The sequence below is a fragment of the Neolamprologus multifasciatus genome, chromosome 11 (assembly GCF_963576455.1).
Source record: "Neolamprologus multifasciatus chromosome 11, fNeoMul1.2, whole genome shotgun sequence".
Lineage (NCBI taxonomy): Eukaryota > Metazoa > Chordata > Actinopteri > Cichliformes > Cichlidae > Neolamprologus > Neolamprologus multifasciatus.
Genome location: NC_140449.1, coordinates 28,111,085 through 28,134,613, shown reverse-complemented (window position 1 = coordinate 28,134,613; position 23,529 = coordinate 28,111,085). Strand labels below are relative to the sequence as shown.

General features: G+C 37.4%; 3 protein-coding genes and 1 non-coding gene across 5 annotated transcripts in view; 3 read left to right on the top strand and 1 right to left on the bottom strand.

Moving 5' to 3' along the window:
- LOC146508717 (uncharacterized) overlaps positions 1 to 9,209 on the top strand; it is a 32,275-nt gene extending 23,066 nt beyond the window's left edge. Inside the window, exons 18-26 of the mRNA XM_085176318.1 lie at positions 2,218 to 2,289; positions 2,838 to 2,873; positions 5,126 to 5,170; positions 5,301 to 5,333; positions 6,422 to 6,568; positions 7,364 to 7,540; positions 7,692 to 7,782; positions 8,084 to 8,161; positions 8,424 to 9,209. Coding sequence (XP_085032444.1) covers positions 2,218 to 2,289; positions 2,838 to 2,873; positions 5,126 to 5,170; positions 5,301 to 5,333; positions 6,422 to 6,568; positions 7,364 to 7,540; positions 7,692 to 7,782; positions 8,084 to 8,161; positions 8,424 to 8,620 — 876 coding nt within the window. The 3' untranslated portion in view covers positions 8,621 to 9,209. The remainder of the gene's footprint in view (positions 1 to 2,217; positions 2,290 to 2,837; positions 2,874 to 5,125; positions 5,171 to 5,300; positions 5,334 to 6,421; positions 6,569 to 7,363; positions 7,541 to 7,691; positions 7,783 to 8,083; positions 8,162 to 8,423) is intronic.
- Positions 9,210 to 9,526: 317 nt separating this feature from the next.
- Positions 9,527 to 17,132, bottom strand: LOC146508716 (uncharacterized). The gene is made up of 5 exons (XM_085176328.1): positions 17,043 to 17,132; positions 15,797 to 15,924; positions 15,326 to 15,445; positions 14,073 to 14,169; positions 9,527 to 12,992 (listed from the first exon to the last, which is right to left on the bottom strand). Exons 1-5 carry the CDS (start codon positions 17,068 to 17,070, stop codon positions 12,934 to 12,936), a joined length of 432 nt encoding a protein of 143 aa, XP_085032454.1. The 5' UTR covers positions 17,071 to 17,132; the 3' UTR covers positions 9,527 to 12,933.
- Positions 17,133 to 17,160: 28 nt separating this feature from the next.
- On the top strand, positions 17,161 to 22,054 carry cd83 (CD83 molecule). Of its 2 annotated transcripts, XR_014876678.1 has the most exons (6): positions 17,161 to 17,295; positions 17,459 to 17,595; positions 18,385 to 18,613; positions 19,221 to 19,324; positions 19,543 to 20,162; positions 20,194 to 22,053. XR_014876678.1 is itself a non-coding variant. In XM_085176324.1 (5 exons), exons 1-5 carry the CDS (start codon positions 17,250 to 17,252, stop codon positions 19,702 to 19,704), a joined length of 678 nt encoding a protein of 225 aa, XP_085032450.1. In that variant the 5' UTR covers positions 17,161 to 17,249; the 3' UTR covers positions 19,705 to 22,054. The 2 variants fall into 2 exon arrangements, 1 of the variants encoding a protein (XP_085032450.1); XM_085176324.1 differs by having other exon boundaries at positions 19,543 to 22,054.
- A 718-nt stretch (positions 22,055 to 22,772) lies between these two features.
- On the top strand, positions 22,773 to 22,854 carry trnas-aga (transfer RNA serine (anticodon AGA)). Its single transcript has one exon. It is a non-coding gene; the product is annotated as a tRNA-Ser (tRNA).
- Positions 22,855 to 23,529: the final 675 nt, after the last annotated feature.

Sequence of the window (23,529 nt, the reverse complement as noted above, 5' to 3'; positions counted from 1 at the left end):
ACTTCCAGTTCCCACTGGAGGTTAACACTGCATACTGTGTTAATTCTAACCCGCTCCTGAATAACTTGGAAGTCGGGTTAGAATTGTGGAACAAAGTTCCCAATTGAAAAGATGGAGCATACCAACATGGCAGCACTGAATGTAAACAATAGTAAAACTGCAAACTTTTATTCTGTACTCCAACTCTTGTGTATTTTTCACTCATTAAATAAGTCCTATGCAGAGCAGTGATCAGGCTCTATCCACATGTGTTTTTTTAAGCATAAAGAATAAATATTATGCTTTATTTCTTGTGATACTTGAATGGCTCTAGCTTGCTGACAGTCAAAACAAATTCTGTTTTTCTTGGAACGCTCTAACTCTGGAGGGATGTCACTCCCAACTTCCAAGATATCTGGAATCTGGAATGCAGCATAAATCCCTGGAACTTTAAAACAGCCTCTTGGATGAGAGGAGAAACATCTTCACAAACCTAAAAAAGTCCAGTTGGTTTCTTTTTAGGCACTCAAGACTACCATGTCCTGGATGACTAAGAACCTACACTGACAATCAGTAAACTAAATACATATAACCTTTCATCAAAAACAAAAGACAAATCTTCATAGCCAGTTTGTAAAAGTAGTTTTCCCAATAACAGAAACAAATTACTGAGAAAGTACCCTAGTTATGACCATCTGGGTTATCTGGTCTGAGAAGCCAAAAAGCCAAAGTTACACATGGGTTTAAATTGAGTAATAGGGACAGACCCTTTGGTTATCGCGACATCTGGTGCTTTGTTGTTATTCATTGTCTTACCACTCTTTGGCCAGTCCCATGTAAATGTCAAACTAATGTTGTGTGAAATATATGGTCTCTGTAGGCTTAGGGGAACTTTGGCAGTTGCATTCAGCTTTTATATGCCAGGGTTTTTTTCTTTTTAATTTTCTGGGAGATACCAAAGGGAAGTGAAACATATTGCTAGACATAAACAAGTTCATATCTGTTTTTATCCATGAAGATAATATGAATAATAGGGCTGCATTTTATTTAAGAAATAGAAATTGAAAGCAGAAAACATCAAACAGTTACAGATGAATTTATAATCCTGGGAAATATCAAACCTAACAAATTAGTTACAAAAATATATTGAATCTGGGTACATTCAAGCTATTTACTGGATGCACAGAATAGATACTTAGCAGTGGACTGCTTTTTTATTTATTTTTTTTAATTCTTTCTCAGTTCAGCTGATCTAAGTTATGGAAACTGTCCATAGATCAGCGAATTGCAAGTCAGGGAAAATCCAGAAGTGGAAGTGAAGATAACGGTTTTCATTAAAACATAACACTGTACAACTTTAAGCAGCTGTTCTACTGAATAAGTAAAGAATTTTCCCAAAGCTCAAATCAGCAGATTATTTTGGCATGAATACAGTCAATGAAACCCATGTGACCTTAACAGTGAAACTATGAAAAGAGGATATCGCTAATAGTAAAAAAACAAATAACAAACACACTGTTAGTTTGGATTATAGCTAATAGATCCAACAGGCAAACTTAATGTATTTGTATGTGTCTCTAATATACTTTAATCCAGAGTTACATATCTGGAACATCTGGAGAAGATGTTGACAGAGAGATGAGAAGCTCAGTAAACTGGTGACTGACCATACAGTGCTTTTACATTTTTTCATTACAGTGGATTCTATCAGTTAAATCCTGAGTAATTATTTCAAAGTTGGTGTTCAGAGAACTTTTCAAAACCAAACATTGCTTTAAGCGCAGCATACCTGATATACATTTTGGCATATAAAAATGTAAGTGGTTGATGGATTTTCTTCAAATTCAGAGAAAACAACAAGTAACCCCAGAATAGACCCTTGTGGCACTCCACAAGATATTTATTCAGAGAAATGCAGATTTTTTCCCCCCATCACTTGTTTTAGTCTTGACATGAATGTGATTTCTAAATGACTGAGTCAGTTTCAGTAAGACTGTTGATTATTCTGATGAAAGACTTTTGACTGATTACTGTAATGTAAATAATATCGTTAAGTGACCAATTGTTTGATTTTCATATCTCATCATCGTCTATTCAAAGTTACCGTATAGGCAATAGCTTAAGATTTCTTTAGCTGTTTTTAATATAATTGTAAAAACAGCAGAAATGATAGATAAAATATTTGCACAGCGCAAGCCTATTTAATTTTCAGTTGCTTTTTTTTTATTTGTTCAACAGGGAGCCCAAGGAGAACAAGGAGATGCTGGAATACCAGGAAAACCAGGAGCAAAGGGCCTCCAAGGCCCAAAAGTGTGTGCACGCAATACTCTGTGTTCAACATCTTCAAGGATTTCTCTCTTCTATCTTTCAGTCTTTTAAGAAATATCAAACATTGCATTGTTTTTGCTGCACCAAAAACCTCCTTACACTTGATTTTGTCAGCAAATTACCACAGTTGCCAGTAGTTTGTTTTGAAGACACCAACCTGTCTGCAAACACTTGCCAACTACTCAAAAGAGCAGTAGTGAAGTGCCACCAAAAGTCAGCAAATAGTGAGTTTTTGCAGACAGTTCTGTGTCTTCCATGCAGTCTCCTAGTGACCAAAACAATGGGTGGTTACCAGGCGGTTTTGCAGTCAGGATTACTGCATTAGCAACTTGTAATAAACTAATAAAAGCAGTTATAGTTTAAATATTAACTTAAGTATTGTGCTAATCATTCTATTTGTGTTAGTTTAGTGTTAAGTCATTCTTCCAAACGTCTTCCACACATTTTGATAATTTTCAGAACTGACCAACAGACCTTTAATATCTAGATATATTATTTAGTTGTGTGATTAATTGATTTTTTTTTAACAGGGGCCCAAAGGTGAGACGGGACCTGATGGGGAGAAGGTGAGTTCTTTAACTACACAGTCAAACTGCATTACAATAGTAAAATAAAATAAAGGTATAGCGACTGTAACTTGTGACCTTTTGTATGCCTGAAAGACCAGACACACTTTTACTTGTAAACAAAACACATTAGCTACCAGAGAGTGCTGACTCAAAATTCAAATTCAAGGCTTTGAAGTCCTTCATAAATTGCTGAAAACTCTGAGTCAGTGAAAAAAGACAAACAATCTTTTGTCAGTTGTATGGTCAGAATAAGTAGCTAGTTAAATACTTTCCTATTTAGAATCACTTTCATGTGTCTGTGTGTGGGCGGAGGTGCGGTTTGAATAGCTAAGTTGGGGAGTTCCCTTGTCTGTGTTGTCAGAGTTTTGTTGTGTTTGACATGAACTTTGTTGGGTATTATTTAGTGTCAAGGCTCAGGGGCTGCTAGTGTTTGTGTGTGTGCTTAAGGCTTTCTTTTATCTCATGGGTGTAGCAGTTTCTCATTTATGTTGGAGTAGAATAAATGGAGGAAAAAACTACCATAGCAGTAAAACCACATGTCTTAATATTGTTGAGATCTAATTCAAAATGAAAGTTGGAAGGTTGTCACTCCACTCGTAAATTTGGCTGAAAGTTAAAAATACTTTTCCTTTTCAACACATCTGCAAACTACTCAGTCCCCCACCAGATTAACACCCTCTTCCTATGAGGCAGCAAATAGCACCACCATGATGTCCTCAGAGTAGAGCTGCTGCTCCTCCAGATTAAAAGAAGCCCGTTGAGGTGGTTCGGGCATCTGACTAGGAAGGCTCCTGGGTGAGGTCTTCTGGGCATGTCCCACTGGGAGGATGCCCCGAGGCAGACCAAGGACACGCTGGAGAGATCATATCTCTCGGCTGGCCTGGGAACGCCTTGGTGTTCCCTCAGACAAGCTAGAGGAGGTGGCTGGAGAGAGGGAGGTCTGGGCTTCTCTGCTTAACTGCTGACATCTTGTGCTGGTTGTATAAACATGATCAAAATTTCTTAGTTGGCACTTTTTATTTCTTTATTTAATATTTGGTATTAAGGTGGCAGTAGCATGAAGAAGGTCAGGGAAGGTGGGCACAGACGTATCAGCATGGGGCCTATCAGTCCATCTTAATCATTTTTAGCCTTCATGTTTCCAGCATATTAAACATAAACAGAATACAGATTAAAGAGTAATTTACTGCAAGAAGCAAAAATAATTGCAAACTAATGCTATCATTTTTGTGTAAAGCAAATTTACCTACAGGTATAAATAAAGTAACCTTGAACCTTGATGTCCTGGATCTGCCCTGAGACCTCCTCCAGGACATGCCTTCGGAGACATCCAGTAGGCTTCCTGCCCTAACCACTTCAACTGGCTCCTTTTGATGTGAAGGAATACCAGCTGTACTTTGAGTTCCTCCCGAATGGCCAAGCTCAGAACCGTCACTCTGAGCATGAGCATAAACATACTTCGGACAAAGTTGTGCTGCAGTCTTATTCTTTCAGTTACTACCCTGAGGTGGTGACCCAGATGAGGGTGGAGATGTAGAATGAGCCATAAACTGAAAGCTTCACTTTCAACCCCAGCTCTCTCTTCACCACAACAGAACAGTGCAGTGTCTGTGTTACAGCAGATGCCTCACCAATCAGTCTCCCAGTCTCTTGCTCTTTTCTTCCCTCACTCATGAAGCAGATACATAAACTCTTTGGGCAGCAACTTATCCCTAACCCAGACAAATTTCACTCCACACTTTTCTTGTGGAGAACCATGGCCTCAGACTTAGAGATGATAATTCTCAATGTTTTATAGTCAGATGCAAACCACCCCAGTGCAAGCTGAAGGTTACCACCTGCAGAAAGCAGAGATGATATCCTGACACCACTGAACTGGGTCTCTAAAACATTTGTATTTTTTAGAAAGCACTACTCAAAATGGAAAATAATGGTGTCACATCATTTGGAACAAATTGACTGAAGTCATAAAAAAATGGGAACAACAGGAAAAAAGTTATTCTGCAGGAGTCTGCGAGGACCCCTGTCAGTAGGATGTGGGTAAAGACATTGTTTCTGAAAATGTCTCCTGACCTGATTAAACGCAGAAGGGAATTACCCACCGTTGAGTGGTGTTTTGTTATTCCTGCTTGTCCTGTTAGTTTTGTTATCAGTGACTCAAGAAATAAAGCACCTGGTGCTGGTTATATTTTATATCCTCTGCCAATCATAACAACTTCCTCTTTCATCATATTTACTTTCCCCTGCAGGGTGCAGCAGGGAAGAAGGGCACGAAAGGCGAGAAAGGACAGAAGGTGATTTTAACTGTTTACAGTTAGATAAAGAAACATCTTCCTACAAACCGTACTCTCTATTTCATTTCCTCTTTCCAGCCCCGCTGGGATTTATTCACTGACTTTGTTCCTTTTTCGTTTTACCTTTCAGGGAAGCGTAGGAGACCGTGGAGACAGAGGACAGGTGCGTACGTGATTTACATTTCTTGTTTTTACTCTGACGTCATAGAAATACACGCACATGATGCAGCGTGAGTTTCTGAATCCATAAAAAAAAAAACATTTCATGCCTTTCCTTATTATACTGATTCCAAGTTGTTATCCGTCTTAGTAGAACATCCTACATATATCTGGCAAAAATCAGAACACATTACTCCATATGTAAAAGAAATATATAAATAATTTAAAACCATGAACATTAAACAGGGCTAATCGGTCTGGATAGCCTTCAGAGTTTTAAGGTCATCCTAAAGGAGTTGGATGTCATTGAACTCAGGTCAGGCCAGTCATTTCTTTCCCACACTAACATCAGAAAACCCACTTTTTAGGGAACAGGCTTTATACACAAGGGTATTGTCATGTTAAAGCTGAAAAAGGCAAAGTTATACAGGGACTGGTGTGGAGTACTGCACCAATACGCTTAGAAGGAGATAAAGTTAATACTGAGTACAACTGAGTTAAGTTTGTTGGTTCAGTCATCCACAACAGCCCCAGTTAGTCACATGGCCCTTTGGGAAAACTGACAGTCCAGCCCTGCTCCAGTATTGTCCTTTGCTTCAGTGCAGCATGAAGTTTGTTCTAAACTATGAAACAACAACTTTCAGAATAAACAAACAAACAGGCATCCAGTGTAACATTGTTTCAAAAGACATTCTGATGCTGCAGCTTTATCACTTGTCTCAAAGCAGAGGTATCTACATTAGCATCTGTTCTTCGTAGCTGGCAGAGCTGTTTATGATTTCTCCATACAGACTGCCAGGTTAACAGCTGACAGTTGAGCCGAAGCTTATGTTATTATGATGGGATTTCAAGACAAAACATTCAGATTTTTTTTTATCATCATCACACATTTTCAAAATCCCTTCCCTTCAACTCACTTCCCCGTTGCCCATGCTGTAATCTGTGTAAACATATAATTTGCAAAAACTCAGACAACTAACTAAAAGTTAGTCATACTAATTTCGCTTTTTGGGGTATAAACAGTAATCTGTTGTAGTGTAAAAGTACTCACATGCCTCTTTCTTCTTCATTTGAAACATCTTCTTTTGACAGCATGGGCCTAAGGGAGCTGTTGGTCCCATTGGGGCTCCAGGCCCGGTTGGACCTCCTGGCATCCCAGGGGTCAGAGGACAACGTGGTCCAGCCGGGGACCCAGGTCTTAAGGGTCGAGCTGGACCTAAAGGAGTGCAAGGTCCATCTGTGAGTAACATCTGCATGGGGGAATGCATGGATTTTTGAATTAACCAAATTGAACATTGAAACAATATTCATTTGTAACCATTGTGAACACCAGTTCATCAGTGTTAATACTTGAAGGTTAATGTGAGAATTTGCTGTTTTTCACCACTAAACTGAAAAATCCCTGTTTTCAACTTAAGTTAAACTTGAAGCACACTCAGTGTGTTCTAAATAATATCTACTGCCTTATTTAAAAGAGGAACTAAAAGTATCGCTGAAACTTATTTCCCTGATGTCATTTCCTTCCTGGTTCCATTATTTTCACTTCAGTTAGTCATTTTGAAAAGTCCAAATGTTATATGAAAATATTAATTGGCTTATATTATTTTAGCTTTTATACATCTCACAAACAGAAGGCTGATAATACCACAGAAAAAATTACTGTTGGAGAAATCACAATAACGTGTCTTCTTAAGAGCTGGGCCTCAGTCTACTGAGATCATTAATAATTAGAATGAATTCCCATTATTAATTAATGTGCACAATATTTTCACGATTAACTTATCATTCATTTTGTATCTTAGACCAAATTTCCCAGAGGAACCCACCCGAGGGATTAATAAAGTTTTATCTTATCTTAGACGTCAGAGAAACTTCCAACACCTCCAGTGATCAGCATCAGATGTCTGATTTTCTCTGAACCTGATCAGTTTATTATTTTGTTCACACTTAAAGAGTAAGACGATAGCTTCTTACTGTAATGCTGGAGTTTTGCAGCATTGATGCAGAGAATTTGAATTGTTTGTTGTCCTGCAGGGTCCTGGGCTTACTGATGAGCAGGTCTTGCAGCTCTGCAGAGGTGTTGTCACAGCTCAGATCTCTCAGTATGCGTCCTCCATCAGAGCCAAGTGCTCTCAGGGCTGTCCCATCAACAACCGGACACTCATCGGGCCCCCAGGAGCTCAAGGGCCACCAGGGCAACCAGGCAAAGCTGCAAGTCCCTCTTCAGTCTTTTTATTATTTATTATTTATTTGTCATTTTAATAGCTGCTGTCAGGTAAACTAGGGATGTGATATAAACTCTTGAATGTCCTGCCCTTATACCTATTAGTATATTAATATAATTTCTGCCTTCATCTACCAGGGTAAAGTAGGAAAACCCGGAGCAAAAGGAGCCCGAGGTGTTCAAGGTGACAGAGGACTGGAGGGACAAAAGGGAACACCCGGCGACAGAGGCAAGAGTTTCCTACTCCCTTGAACGATTAAATACCTATGTTATTTTTTTACATTTATGCTTTTTATTGAAGGTTTTAGAGTTTAAGAACTTTGAAAGGTTAAGATGGACATATAAGGGCACATAGTGGGGAAAAAGTTGGATAGCTAAAGAACAACGCTAGTGTAAATTAAACAATTTAAAATCATTTAGAATAGTATTCTTGCCATGGTTTTTACTCACAGTCTCAGTATTTCATCAAAAGGAAAAAAAAAACATAGTTGTGCAGCTTTGTGAGTTGTATCTTTTATCTTTTTTAAAAGGTCGAAAGGGACCCAAAGGCGTTGTAGGAGATCCGGGTATAGGACCGCCAGGACTCGACGGACCACACGGACTCAGAGGTAGGACACTGGTCGCATCCACACTGTCAAACATTACTTCAGGACTGGGGTTTTTTTTTTGTTTTTTATCTTGAATTAGATTACAGTGAAAGATAACAGTGTATCTGTAATAAACAAGTAGTAAAGCCTGAATTTTTTTTAAATAAAAAGCATACTAATTTATTTATTTAGTCCGTAGTTAGCCAAAAACTCAGTACTGTCTTGATATAGCGTAATGAATGTTTGCACCATGTTTTCTTTTTTCAAATTTTGCTTTTTACAGGTTCACCAGGTAACCCGGCAGAACCAAAAGATGGCATGGAGGGTCCCCGTGGGCCTCGTGGCTTCCCTGGTCCCGTGGGTCCACCCGGCATGGTTGGATTTGCAGGTGTGCTGGGATTTTGCGAGGCACGAGACTGCAGCATTTATGCACCAGTGATGCGCAAAGAGCAGGGTCTGGTGAAAGGGCCAGTGAATTAAAAAATCTGAACCTAAACATCAGATATTATGGTGCTTATAGGAATAACTTGGTGTTAACAATGAAATATTTTACATACAATATTGTGACAATAGTCTGTCAAAAGCTGTGATATAAATGTCAGTGGATAAAGTGTAGTGTCATGACGCACTTCAAGATTGTGCAGAAATCTCATGCCTCTAGTCAACATCTGATACCACACAGGGATTATATTTCATACGTGTTCAAACTCTGCAGCAGTTTTTACTGCTGTGTATGTTGTGATTTTAGAAAATGATAAATTATCCCAAGCTGATTCCTTATTTCTTCATTTTAGTTTTTTAATTTCTCTGGTACCCAAAGAATAAATAGATAAATCTATGTAAATATTTTGTAAAGACTCTAAAGTACATGTACTGCGCTCTGAAACAAATAAACAGATGTGTTCTTTAGTCAGTCTGAGTCTTCAGTTTTTCTGACTGGGTGCATTTTTATTTTATTTTACTTTTTGCAAAGTTTTTGCAGTCAATGACCCCAGAAATGACCTGGTTTCAATTTCCTGGATCTTCCACGACATCATAAATATCTTTTTTTCAGTGATTCAAATAAAAATGAAAAAGAAAAATAGCATATCACACTCTTATTATCAGTTTTTTCACTGGATTTCTTTCAAATATATGAAAAGTACACTTATGGTAATGTGTGGCTTAAAAATACACATTTACTATGTGACCTAAACAATGTTATAGTTTCAAACTAACAGTTCAACAAAAAAATGGCAGAATGAGTAGTACAGAACAATTTTGTGCACAACAAATTGTGCAAAAAAACCCAACTTAAAAACTATGATTATCAGTGACATGGACTTTTTGTATAAAACTACATCTGTTACCTCTTCATTAAGAAAGCACTCAGCACACACAATAATTGTGTTTTTTTTATTTATTTCATAGCTGTGCAATAATATTTTACTACCAGCATAGACAGCATTGATGCATTGATTAACATATGATAGCAGCAACACAAGAAGGAAAGCACATAAGTACCCTACACCCTACTGCATGAAATGACACATGACTGTAAAAATATGGAATTTTACATTCTAATGTTTGGTGCTTCGATAGAACATATCACAACAGTGCGGTTAAAAAAACAAAACAAACAAACAAATCAAACAAACAAATAAATCCCTATTCGGCAGTAGGATTTTCAAACACAGCAATTTTTTTTATTATTAATTCTATTTGGCTCAGTTTTTGTTTTGTTTTTGATAGTTTCACATTTTTTTCCAGTCTCTAATAAAGTCTCTAATAAAAAATAATAATACTAAAAGTCCCCTACCTCACACACAGACACACAAACACACACAACAAACAAACAAAAGCACCACTTAATTGGTTGCACAGTTTTTAAATACTCAGCTGTTACGTTTGATATGTCCTTTTTGTATTTCAGTGGGACAGCTTTTTAGTGCTTTTATTGGAGTGTTTCTATTATTAACTTAATGCCCAATTTTAATGAAATAATCATTTTCAAAGATAAGAGATAATCAGGGAGCAAAAAAGAGCATAATTGTTTGTTAATTAAAACAAATGTATTGATTTGATTTGATTTAATCAAAGGCTAATGATATGATTAAAAAACTGATTAAAAAAAATCACAATTAAAACATGTTGTATTGAAAGTACATGGACTGTCTTAATGATAAAAAAATTAGAGAAAATCTAAAGTTTGTATGTTTTTTCATATTTTTAATGCATTTTTTTAATGGGCAGAAAGAGTTTAAAGTTAATGCCTTATATATATAATGTAGCAGATGTGTAGGAAAGTTTATTACATATTCATCTGGTCCAAATGAAAACACTTTTAATATTTTATTTTTTAATACTTTACACTTTAAATTGGTAATAAACTGTAAAATAGTTTCCCTAGTTGGAGGGGAAGTGTCGAATATTTGTAAAACACATGAGAGGTCAATAAAAAAAACAAAAAAGAAAATAATGTATTCCAGAAAGAAGACACATCTGGGTTTAATCTGGCTATTTTATGGCAACTGGCAAATGGTGCATCTGCCAAACATGGATAAAAGGCGCAGAGTGGACCTAACATTGGTCACAGCTAGTGTTGGGTCAGATGTAGCCTAATAAAACTCGTATCAGGCCCATATAAAAGTGGACGTGGCTGACTTGAGGTATTAAACTTACTCCACCAGTACCAGTACAGTACCATTAGTCAAGGTCAAAGTGCCTGTAGAGAAAACTGGAGATATGGGCCACATTTGGGCGAAACAGTTATTGTAGGGAGGAAAGAAATGGAGTGGAAAACATTGGTAAAGAAATACTGGCAGTTTATCTCTTTTCCACTCCATCTATACAGAGAATGGCTTTGGTTCTGCTTTACTACTCGTAGCTGTCATTTAAATGTAGAATGTAAAACCGTTACAGTTACTAATAATACATATACATAATAATACATATTGTAAACATTCATAGCTGCCATTGTATTAAGAGCTCTGGAGGAAGAGCTGTACATGAGAACTGTCCGATCAGGGAATGTTACTCCTTTCACTGCTTGTGTTGTCCTTCAGCTATTTAACTATGTGCCATATAACTGTTTTTATGTCATCTTTTAATAAGATGAGCCACACATAAATTTGGCATTTTGCATCATAAGAATGGATTACAACATAAATAAAATTCAATAATCTATGAGTATTGTCTTGAATATTGACTGATTCTTTATTAAATCTCAACTAGAAAGAGTTTATTTTAGCCTGTCAAAAAAGCTGTAAATACCTTATTTTTAGTCACTTAAAATGAATAAAAGCAGCAGATATATTTTTGTAAAAAAGAAATGTAAATTTCCAATTATGAAATTAAAAATAAAAGTTTTTAAAAATGCCTAATCTCAGTTTCCCAAGGCACCAATTACATAGTTTAAATAGCTTATTTTGTCATAACTTGAAATGTTTATATGGAGCATATTTATTCAAAAATACAATGGTTTAAAGAAAGTAGCTTATTTATTAGCAGCTCAGTTAATGTCAGTAAGTGGTTTCAAAACAGATATTACCTGAATATTTGCTTTGTTACTTTGGATAGTGTCAGTGGTAATTGTTTTGACCAGTTTAGATTAGTTTAGTTAGTTTTGAGCAGTTTGTTTAGAGATGCTTGTAAATGTATGAAACACTAAAACAAGCTGTGTTCTGTGCTTGGTTTAGTCCTACAGTAGTAAAATACAGCTTTGAGGTCGCTGGTGCAATTCAAGTAAACCAAACAAACACAAGATGCTCTTTTCTGCTTCGACAATCTCTGACCTTCTTTCTGAAGTGCATTCAGAGTATTTTTTTAAATAAATAAATAATAAATTAGTCAGCACTTCACTGTATTTTTGTTTCCTGAGATTATAACAGTAAAGTGACAAGTGGGATCGGTTTATATTTTCAGTTTGTTAAAATTAGTACCTGGATTTTTACCATAACTGATTTGTAAACATCAAATTGGCATGTACACATTTTTTAAACCTCTTCCAGTCCTATGACACAACAGAAACATTCTTCCCTTCATAATACACTAGGTTTCTGTGAGCAGCTTTGTTCAGTGAACTCTGGGAGTTGTATTTACCAAGTGTAGCAGCTAAGTACACCTCTGAACTGTAGTTTAGTGTGTTTCAAATAAATTGAATGTTTATCTTCATCAATAAATTTGTCATTTAAATAGCAGCAGGTCATGTCCATACACATTCAGTGTCAATAAATAAATGGTAGCAGCAAATTGTCTCATTAATAAGGAAAATGTTACACTTTTTAAATGTTTTGTCACCAATTAACACTAAACTTAAAAATCTTACCAAAAGGGGCAAGGAGACAAAAGCAAAAAAAAAATTGACTGGTGATCATTATTATTTTGACTTGTGGAAGAAATCCATGAAATTTTAAAAAGGGTCTTTCTTGGTAAATACACCCCTGAGAGAAACACGACTCAAATTTAAAAAAAAAAAAAAAAAGTGAGGTTTTTAGGTTGTACAATACATTCCGAAGCTCTCTAAATCACTTTCATTTTGTCATTTAACAGTAAAGGATGGAAAACGATGTGCTTGAAGAATGATAAAGTGTTTCAGTGCTGTAAGAAGAAGTGTAAATATAATATTTTTGAGCTTATAGTTGGAAAAGTATAAAATTGCCTTCATGGTAAACACTGTCTGCATGGCACTGCATGGCGAGACAGTGCAAACTGATTCAAGCTGACAGGAAGCAAAAGCATAGCTGTTCCCTTAGCAGAAATACCTTCCACCCCGATATTAAAAGCATCTTTTCTTTCTGGCAAAAGCAGACGACTCAGGAGATCATCTGCTTCACAATCCATGCGGCTGTTAGTAGTGCCAATCCAACGGTGCCTGCAGCAGAAAGAAAATTGGTTAGCAGGTTAGATTTTCATGCTTATAATAAACCACTATTCAGATAGGTGCTAATATAGCATTCACTAGTTTTAATGTGTGCATCCTTTGTCTCTATTGTGGAATTAAATATTTTTCAGCTTACTGAATAGATGCCATAACACAAAGTTTCGGATTCTCCATTGATTTGATTAAATGACTTGTACTGTGTGCTAATAAGCTGAGCACTGTTTGCAAGCAAACAGGAACATTTCCACCCTTATAACAAGATTGTTACCTAGGACATTCGTGTCTGGTTAGTAGCATTGCACTCCTATGTAAGTGTGTGTCATGTTAGACACATGATGGAGTGTTTAAAGAGTATTTTAAGACTGCCTCATTCTAATAGACCAGTGGTCCCCAACCTTTATGCCTGACAGTATTTTCACGGACCGGCCTTTAAGGTGTCGCGGAAAAATACAACAAAATAAAACTAGTACTGCTACTGAAAAATAGAAGAGTTATTCATAACACACGTGAAAAGACCCAGGAAAACCGAGTTAACGATAAAAACGATAACAAAATAACGCTGAAAACCGATAAAAACCCTGAAAACCATACATTTCACACCTGAGCCTCAACTCTCGCGGCCCGGTACCAAACGACTCATGGACCGATACCGGTCCGAGGCCCGGGGGTTGGGGACCGCTGTACTAGACCATCTTTAGTCCTATATTGAACATGTGCTGTTCAACATGTTCAAGAGCTGCTGATGTTTTGATATTGCTGGTGTTATTGCCCAATAACATCAAAACATTGCAGAAAACAAATAATTTTACTGTCACTCAGAAGACTGTGAGACTGTGATTCATGTCATGCATGGGAGTGGGGTTTTTTTATCCTTTTTTTGTTCGCTGAAAAAAAATCATGGCCTACAGTTAACTACACCAATTCAAAATTGTATCATCTTCTTGAAGAGAGAATAAAAATAAGCTTGAACATTGTTTGGGGAGTGGAATCTAGGTCTATGTTTATGTATCTCAAAAATGGAGTTTAAAAACAGTCAAAAATCTGTCTATCATTGTATAAAACAAGACTTACTCTGATGCCTACACGACCCATTAAAGTCCTTAGGACCAGTCTGGGAGCAGGGCTGGCTCTGGTAGTGGATGCACTCCTCTTTAACAATACCAGAGCGCTGTAACAGATAAAGTGAAAATAAACCTGAAGAGTTCTTTCTTTATTGTGCTGATATGACTTTAAATGGATACTTTTGACTGCCATGCCTTTGGGTCACCACAGCACAGAGATCTACATGTTTATATCTGGCACAGATTTGACACCAGATTCACCTCCTATGTTCCCATGTACCTGTGCATGGGACCAGCACTGGATATGTATCTCCTCTCAGCGTTGCTTTCCGTTATACATACAGCCCCACTAAAATTTGTTTAAACATCTCTTAGCAAATGGCACCTCAAGCAGATGCTTTTGGTAGCCATCAGCAAACTTCTGGTTGGATCCCAGAAAGCTGAATCTGTTTATCTGGACATAGTGTTTTCAGAAGAGACCTGAGAGATGTTTCTCATCTAAGTCTCATTCTAACTGCAGTTTTCCCTAACAGTACATTTGCATAATGGCCAAACCAGAGTTTCATGATTGTTAATATGTAAATTGCCATGACTACTTCTCAGTGGCCATAAGCAGCAGTCACAGAGAGCTAAGGAATGGCTGCAATCACAATAATTCAAAATGGTGAAAGATGTACTATTAGGCTCCCTCCTCAGTTCATTTCCTTAAAGATTTATGGTCAGATGACATACAGATTGAGCTATTTGGCCACAGTGACAAAATGTATGCTTGTAGAGGTAAAGGTGAGACTTCTAAACCTAAGAGCTCTGTAACAACTGTAAAGCATGATGGTGATAGCGTCATGCTTTCATGGGACTGCTTTGCTGCAAGTGGTTCTTGTACACCCACAAAGTGAAGGCAGAAGTCCTTTTGGTTGTCCATGTAGACAGATACAAGTTTTAGTTGAGCCTGAAGGTGCTAATTTTGGTTGGCACCAAGAAAGAACCTTGAACATCTTAATCAATCAATTTCTATTTGAGCGTGACTGTTTGGGTATTCTTCCAGACCTTGGCAAAGTCATGATACATCACAATAACTTGTAATTATGTACAGTTGTCTGAAATGACTTATGGAGTCTGTACTTAGTTAGAAATGACTCCAAGAAACCATGCTTTCAAGCAAACCCCTTTTTAGGGGTTTTAACTGCATCATACATGACTTTACATAATGTTTTTCCCTCTAGAAAGGCCCTAAGTTAAAACAAATATGAGTGGATAACGTACCATGTGACAAACTGTGGTAACATTTAGATCCACGCATTCATCCATGACAATTGTTCCACCTTCAATTTTCTGGCATGGATGTACACAGGTTTTTTTCACACGTTTGGAGTGGGCAAAGGTCTGCAGAAAGGAACAAATCCAAAAGCAGAGTTAGTAGGTTGTTTTGGGGGTTTTATACCAGTTGCTAGCTTTAGAATTGTATTCTTGGGCTCTAAAGTGGCTTTACATGGCTAAATGTTCAAAAGAGTTCTTATTTATTTCATATTGGACTCATTGATCCTCTGAAATAAGCCTGTTGACTGTGCATTCTTGTCATAGTTGAAAAACTGCTTTCAACAGTTGAAGTATCTCTAACCATGCCCTTTTAATTACTAGCCGACTTCAGCTGATGCGTGAAAGAACAGGACCAGGAGCTGACACTTTATTAGATTTAACACAGATTTTTGTGTGAACTTGCAGGAATATTTATACCTTGCCATTAACACTCCAGGTGTTCTCACAGTTTTGGTCAAACTCCAGTGCTTTGCTTTGGCAGCAGGAGTAAGGAATGTTTTTCAGCATCACCTCTGAGCTGCTTATGGCCGACCCCACAGCAGCAACTTAATGAAAAAAAAGAAGAAAAGAAATGCATTAGACTATGAACACTTCTGTGATTCACCGGTTTTGGTTTCATCTTCTTATCATTAATCAAAGACCTGGACAGTGATTGTTAATATTTCTCCATTTCACCCACCTAATCTCTAGGATATACAATATGTTTGTATCTTTATTTTTATTAAGACATTCTGACAATAGTAATGAACCCCAAAACACAAATAAAAACATTAACTTTGCATGTACACAACATAAAATCCAGCGCACATCAAAGAACAACCTGTTATATGGGACGTGTCTCTTGTTTTGTTTCTGATACTTCCACGTGTAATAGTGGTAGTAAAAAGAAATCACGTGACTCAAAGATGGGAATTTCCTATTTCAATGACATACTCTTTATTTCGCCACACGCACTGGAAAGCACCTCAGGGGAAAGGAGGGGGAATCCCTGGATGCTTGCGCTTTCATTACAGTGACCGAAAAATTAATCAGATGATTAAAAAAACAACATTACGTATTCAAAATGGTAAGAACTTTCTTGCAGAATACAATTACAAAAATACGTGTCAGCTATAGCCTAACGGGCTATTCTCACAAACAATGCATATAAACGGTAATGCATAACGTTGAATAAGCTTTCAGGGCAAGTGTTGTGCTATTTCTTCATGCAGTATTTACACTACAAAACATTTCAAACCATAAGTTATGAACAAAAAACACTTCAATTTTGCCAACTCTCAGAAAATAATACAAAACTCGATTCAAACTCCCATCGATTGATTTAGTGCTGCTCGCTGCCATTTTACACGAAAGACAAACGTGTGTTCGATCTATAGGGCAACGTCTTTAAGTCGGCTAATGCTAACATGACTTTCACAAACTTTCTCTACTTTTGCTCCGGTGAAGCGAAACATAAGATTTGGAGACATGGGATGTTGTTTACTTGATTATGCTAATCGAAATCGAAGTTGTTGTTATGCCGATGTTGCAAAATCATCTGAATAAAAAGTCGCTTTAAAAAAAATAATATTACATACCGGTACCTCACCGCAACGTACTGAGAGCTTTGGTTGGCTTAAACGTACAGTAAAATGCATTACAAGACCATTTCTAATATACTTACATAGCAGGAGGACAAGAACTGCGTTCATAGTTTATAGCTTTACACTAAGCGAGAGCAGCAGTTGATGAGATCTTCCGGGTCCCTTCTTCATCCGCCCCGCCCCGCCCCGCCCCTTCCCCTTCCCCACTTCCACTTCACTACAACTCATTTAAGGCTCAGGGCACTCCGTTCTCCTCACTCTCGATTTCTAAACATTCAGTCAACAAGATGATATCTCTAGATTTCTTGGGCTGTCTTCTGCTCTTCTCGCAGGGTGAGTGTCTTTTCAGTTTACTTTAGTCGAACGTTATATTATTAGAGTTTGTACAGTCGAGTAGCTGTATGGTATAGTTTGTAACCAAGAGCTGCATGTTTATATGTATTGAAAGAAAAATAAATACGTGTACTGAGAAACATCTTATTCTTGTATTCCTCAGGCGTGTGCCTCGCTGTGGGTGCAGCTGTCAAGGAGGACACAACAGAAGTCGTGGTCCTTTCGGGTGAAGACTCTATCCTTCCGTGCAAAGCGAAATTCAAACCCGGAGTCCAGTACCTTGCAGTGAGATGGTACAAGGTAAAAATAAATTAAATAACCAAATAAATACAAATACAATTTATTTTGATTGTCATGCTGCACATTTAGGAAGAAAAAAACATGTCAGGCTCTCCTTGGCAGATTACTGCACACTAATATCACTTTCGTTTCTTTCGAAAGTCAAAATATTTGTAGTCAATCACATAATGAAAAGGTTATAACAATGAAAACACAAAGTACAGCACTACAACTGGGTAACATTATGAGTATTCTGCAGTAATAACAAGAGCAGCCGTACTTACAACTTAATTCTTTAGTCTATAAAGTCTAATTAGGAATGTTAAAGTAGAATTACCTGCGACTCAAAATGTACTTTTTCTTCTATTTCAGTAATGTTAAAAGTAGTAGGGGTAAAGTAAAAAGCAGCAGTGAAAGTAACAGTAAAGGTTTATTCATTTATTTCTTATACTGTCATAAAGATTATTGCTGGTCACAAGACACTGCTCAGCCCTTGTGTATAAAGGTCAGAATGGCAGTATAAACATGTCTGGTGATTATTTTAATCCTTGTTTTTATGAACTGGTTAAATATTTAGGCTTTTGCTTAAAACTACAAGATTCAACATAAATGTGGGGCGTGCAGTAACTGTGATTAATGGGTTAAAAGTTAAAAAGAAGAAGTGCTATTTATAGCAGTGGCATTTGTTTCCATTAACAGAAGTGCTAATGACACTGACATCAGGCGTGTTTGGTTTGGCTGTCTAGTCTCAGATCCTGTTAGGTCATTCATCAGGCACATGACTCTAACACTGGACTGATGTTTTTTCAGGTTTCAGAGAGCCCATCGTCTGCTCGTAATGGCCTTTTGACCAGAGACCTCCCAGATGGTACGACGAGATGGTACGATGGCGTGGAGAGAGATGTGGCGCTGGTCAACGAGACCCAGGACATCATCCTGGCCGACACAACGTGCAGTGACGCCGGCGTGTACATGTGTCACCTGGCAGCACCTGTGGGAGAGCAAAACCAGGACGGCTACGTTCACCTGGTGCTGGCAGGTAAAAGTTTGTCCCAGTTGTCTCTGGGTTCTTTAGGTGCTCATGCATATTAAACAAACAGGCTTCCCAAACTTTCCCAAGTTCCCATAGGCATCCATGACTGAAATTTGACTCAGGGGGAACTTCCAAACATGAATCAACTGTTATATTTTGAGCATCAGCTTTACAAAACCATCACTCTTTGGCCCAAGGCATAGAGTGTGGGAATCATCTGTCAACCACATGATTTGGAAAACATCAAGAGCATTAGATTTCCATCAAAAGCTGGTTTAGAAGAAGCTTATTTTGGAAAAGCTTTTAAAGGCTTTTACGGTGGCTAATGCTGATGTTCAGCTTTTACCATTTTCTATATTTTAGCAAAGAAAGACAAAGAAAAGCTCATTGGTAAAGTCTGAGCAGATTTATTGGGATACCAAACAAGAGGGGATGTTTTCTTAGATATCTACAGCAAAGTGCACCTCGTGTTTTCTGATATGAAAGTTTGAAAAGTGCACAAAATCCAGCCACACAGGAGTTTCCTGTATGCAGAATAGCCTGACTAGCACAGTGTGGTACAGTTCAAGTGAGTTCAAACTTGAGTAACTTTAATTTGTGTTTTCATTTTCAGATTGTCCAGCTGCTCCCACAGAAAGTCTGGAGAGAGATGATTATTTGATTCTTTTCGCCTCCGTAGTGATAATGATAGCACTTCTGCTGTCTTTCATAAGCTATGTAAGTAATGGAGGATAATTATATATAAACACACTAATATTTAAACAAATTTTCCACAAGAGATTTCTATTATGTGCATCCACTTAGAACCCAACTTACCTAATAATCATTTTGTTGTACTACCAAAAGATTGTAATGAGCATCTTTAAACATACTCAAACAATATGCATATGCTGGTCATTCTTAATCTAAATGTATTTCCCACATCTCCACCACAGGTTTGTTTGACGAATGGATTGAGAGAAAGAAACAAACAACAACAGCAAGAAGAAACAACAAAAGAAGATTTTTTCCTGAACAAACCATTGGAACCAAAAGACTTGAAGTTGATCTACACTTTGGGTCCAAAACCATCCACAAAGACTGTACTCTGTGTGTAAAGATGAGGACTAATGTTGGCCAATAGAATAAGTACACTCTGCCCTGACATGTGGAAAATGGTGGAAAATGGAAGATTATGCGAAAACCTTTCAAAAAACATCAGAAAAGTCAGATATAGAGTTGGATGTCCACAGATGCCAAGATGCTGGAGAAACTGGTGACCTGGTTCAAAGAGCAGGTCCAGTAATCAGACGTAGGTTGGTCAGTCTGTGGGTTAAATATAAAAGAGCCACTGGTTAAGACAGAAAGACAGTGAGTTTGCATGAGCAGTCAGTCAAAGAGTCACATTTGTTTTGTAAAAACCAGAATTTTTCAGGTGATATCACTTTAATTGTGCCCCATAGCTAAAAGTTTTATTAAGAAAATGATGTTTTTCTGCAGGCAGACAAACACAAACATATAAAAACTGTACTGTCAAGTCAGGCAAACAGTGACTGTGCAGGATGGAGCCAAGAAGGTTCACAGTTGTGTTGTTTGTGCACATGTAGTCATGTAGTGGAAGATGTGTGAGTATCAGGAGTAAAAGGCACTGATTTTATTCATGAGACTGAAATGTCCCACCGTAGTAAGAGGATCTGTATTTTTATGTGTTTGTCAAGAATTCTAATGTTTACACAGAGGATGGATACATTCCTACAAGTTTAAAGTGTCCACACTGAAAATTACTTTAAACTACCTGCTTTAAATGAGCCATGACAGAATCTAGCGTTCTGGATTCTGTTAATTGTTTTATGTTCTCATATTTTCTTGTTTTTTTTTCTTTAAAGCAGACATTTTAATAAGCTATTGTTATATAAATGATTTTCTGGATTAAATCCATATTATTGACTTATTAATGTTGTAACTTGAAAAAAATATTTTGTTCAGAGACTTATTCTCAGGAAGTACCACATCTGTAAATGACCTTCAAGAACAACAACACAAAAAAAGGAGACCTTTGTCACTTGACATGTTAAAAAATAAAGTGACCTTCTAAAGAAGAAGTGAAACATGATGACATATAGGAACACCCGTGATCTATTTGCATTTAGCGTGACATTTGTTTTGGGGAAAGTCCTAAGAGCGGGTCAGTGTAGTCTGGATTTATTTTTATCGGTCCACTTCTCTTTTTTTATGTCCGCATTTAGGTCTTCGCCTGTTTGTGTCAACGTGTTTGGCAACAGACATAAAAGTTCTTTTATGTCTGCAACATGTATATTGCCTAAATCTTCAACAGAAAAAGAAGTTGGTGAAATCTACTTTCAGTCTGGGAACACTGATATTCTGCATTCAGTCAGCGTAACATGAGAAAACTATTGCTTTATTTTCTGTATCTCAATTAATGATTCATGGATACTTTTTTGATTCAATGATACACATAAGAAATGCATTGGTACTTCTTATGTGTATGTGCTTCTCCTAATGTTGTGTTGTTGATATTTTAAAAATGCATAAAAAAACACTATATGGACACAGCTGTAGTACCACTGATCTCCCAAATACTGCCTGTATATTAAATAAATACATTTTTGAGTTTGGATCTGTGTCTCTGCAGCTTTTTGGGGTCTGTTCATCAACTAAAGTGCAGCACATTAGTGTCTAATAATATATGACTGATCATGCATATATTTGGAAGTCAGAAATTACTCAGAAGCTTCTACCTCTCCTGGACAGACTCTGGGCATTCCTTGTTGCTTTCCAAACTCTCACATAAAATATAAGAGGTCATTAATAACTTGTGGAATCTGTTGTTCGATCTCCAGTTCCTTGAGTCTCCGTGCTAAAGTGTTGTTGGGCAACATGCTTGGTTTGGGATTGGTGGATGGAGTTTGTAGTGTAAAAGTGTTCTTAGAGTAGAAAACCACTCTATCAGTCAGTGCCAGTAAATTTACTACAAACTGAAGTAGGTGATAATAGGAGTAGTTAGAAAAGCTAATTTATGAGTTATTACACTGACACTTCTAAGATGACAGCTGTTAAACTGCATCTTGGGCTTCATTGTTCCCCTACAAACCTTACTAACTAGTAAGTGTAGTTAGACATGAGCTTGCTAAGAAATGAAGTGAAGAGCTGGGCAGCATGGCACTGCTTCCTCTCAACAGAACGATGCTGGAGTTGAACCACCTCTGTCAGCTTGTTCTGGGAAAATGCCAAGTGTTAGCTGGAACAGGCTCATGTGAACTGGATAAGCATTTAAAAAGGGGATAGATAGATAAATGGCTGCATTTGAAGTGAAGGGAGAGCTGACACAATGGTTAAGGAAGCTTTATATAGATGAATACATACAATTCACTGTATATTATGGAATTAAGTTGCCGCTGGATGAATGCTAAGCTTCTAAATATATTTTATGTGTCATAATGGAAGCAGGGCAATCCCTCAACCTGAAGAGTATTGTATAAAGCTCTGTGAGTGTTCAGGGAGAGTAGTATTCTATTTTATTATTCTATTTTTTTTATATATAAAACTGTGAAACTCTCTAAAGTCTTAATTGATTTCAGGGAACTTCGTGGAAAAGCGTTGCACCTGATGGGAAGGCACCTGAACTCGTAATACGGGAATACGACTTGGGTTTTCTTTAATGTTGAATGAGCAGGAAGTCAGACTTGTTCCTTGACCCTAAATAACTCAACTTCGAGTTCGAGGTTAACCAAGTTTCTTCCGCCGTCTTCACACTTCACCGTGTTTGAGTGGTTGGGACTTTTTCAAAGCAGCACTTCTAGTAAAACTCAGACCTCGCGCCTTTTTACAGCTCGATGCACAATATATGTTGGATATTTTCACATTCTAATGAACACCGGTGTCAAATTAAACTGCAGTAACTACTGTAAAGTGAGACTACAGCATGTGGGTGTGTAGAGCTGTTCAACTAAAGGGAAGTAGGGAAATCGGTTGCAAATACTGTTGTAAATACAGAGTACACCACTGATATCTACAAATACACCTGTTCCTATAGCGTAGTTCTGCGGAACTGTACTTGTACAGTTCAGTAGAACTACGCTATGAACCAAAAGAACTCATTCTGTCGTTCGTATAAGACTAACGTAGACTATTAAAAACGTGCAACTTGAAGGTACAGGTCCATCCGGTTGTCGTGGCCGAGTGGTTAAGGCGATGGACTAGAAATCCATTGGGGTCTCCCCGCGCAGGTTCGAATCCTGCCGACAACGAAGCTTTTTGGCTTTTTTTTTTTTTTTAAATGCAATTTGCAGTTCTACATTCTCGAGTTTTCAAAGAACGGGACTGTTTTATTGTTCACAAATTAGCTTACATTAGTTTAAGCTAGGTGTGAATGTGCGAGTGAATGTGAGTGCGAATGGTTGTCTGTCCCTGTGTGTTGGCCCTGCGACAAACTGGCGACCTGTCCAGGGTGTACCCCGCCTCTCGCCCTATGACAGCTGGCTCCAGCGCCCCCAGCGACCCTGAAAGGGATAAGAGGAAGTGAATGGATGGATAGATAGTTTAAAAACGGTTGTTCTAATGTTATGAGCAACGAAAGAACAACTAACAGTACATCCTGTCACATTTTCAAAATAAAATAATTAATAAAATAAGCGTTCTAATTAAACTTATTGAAACACAATATATTAAAGAGCTACAAAACAGAACAAAATCGTGACTGAGATTTATAAACATTTAAAAACAACACAGATGACCAAAGTGCTGTACAACTAAATGAAATAAAACACAGCAAGAAAAATACAAATAGCTCTAATAAATACAAATAGCTCTATTTATAAATATCCCATTATAAATAAACATCGCAATATATAATAGAAGTTGCGCACCCATGTTGTCAAATGTAATCATTTGATAGTTACTTGTAAGATATCATTATACTGTAA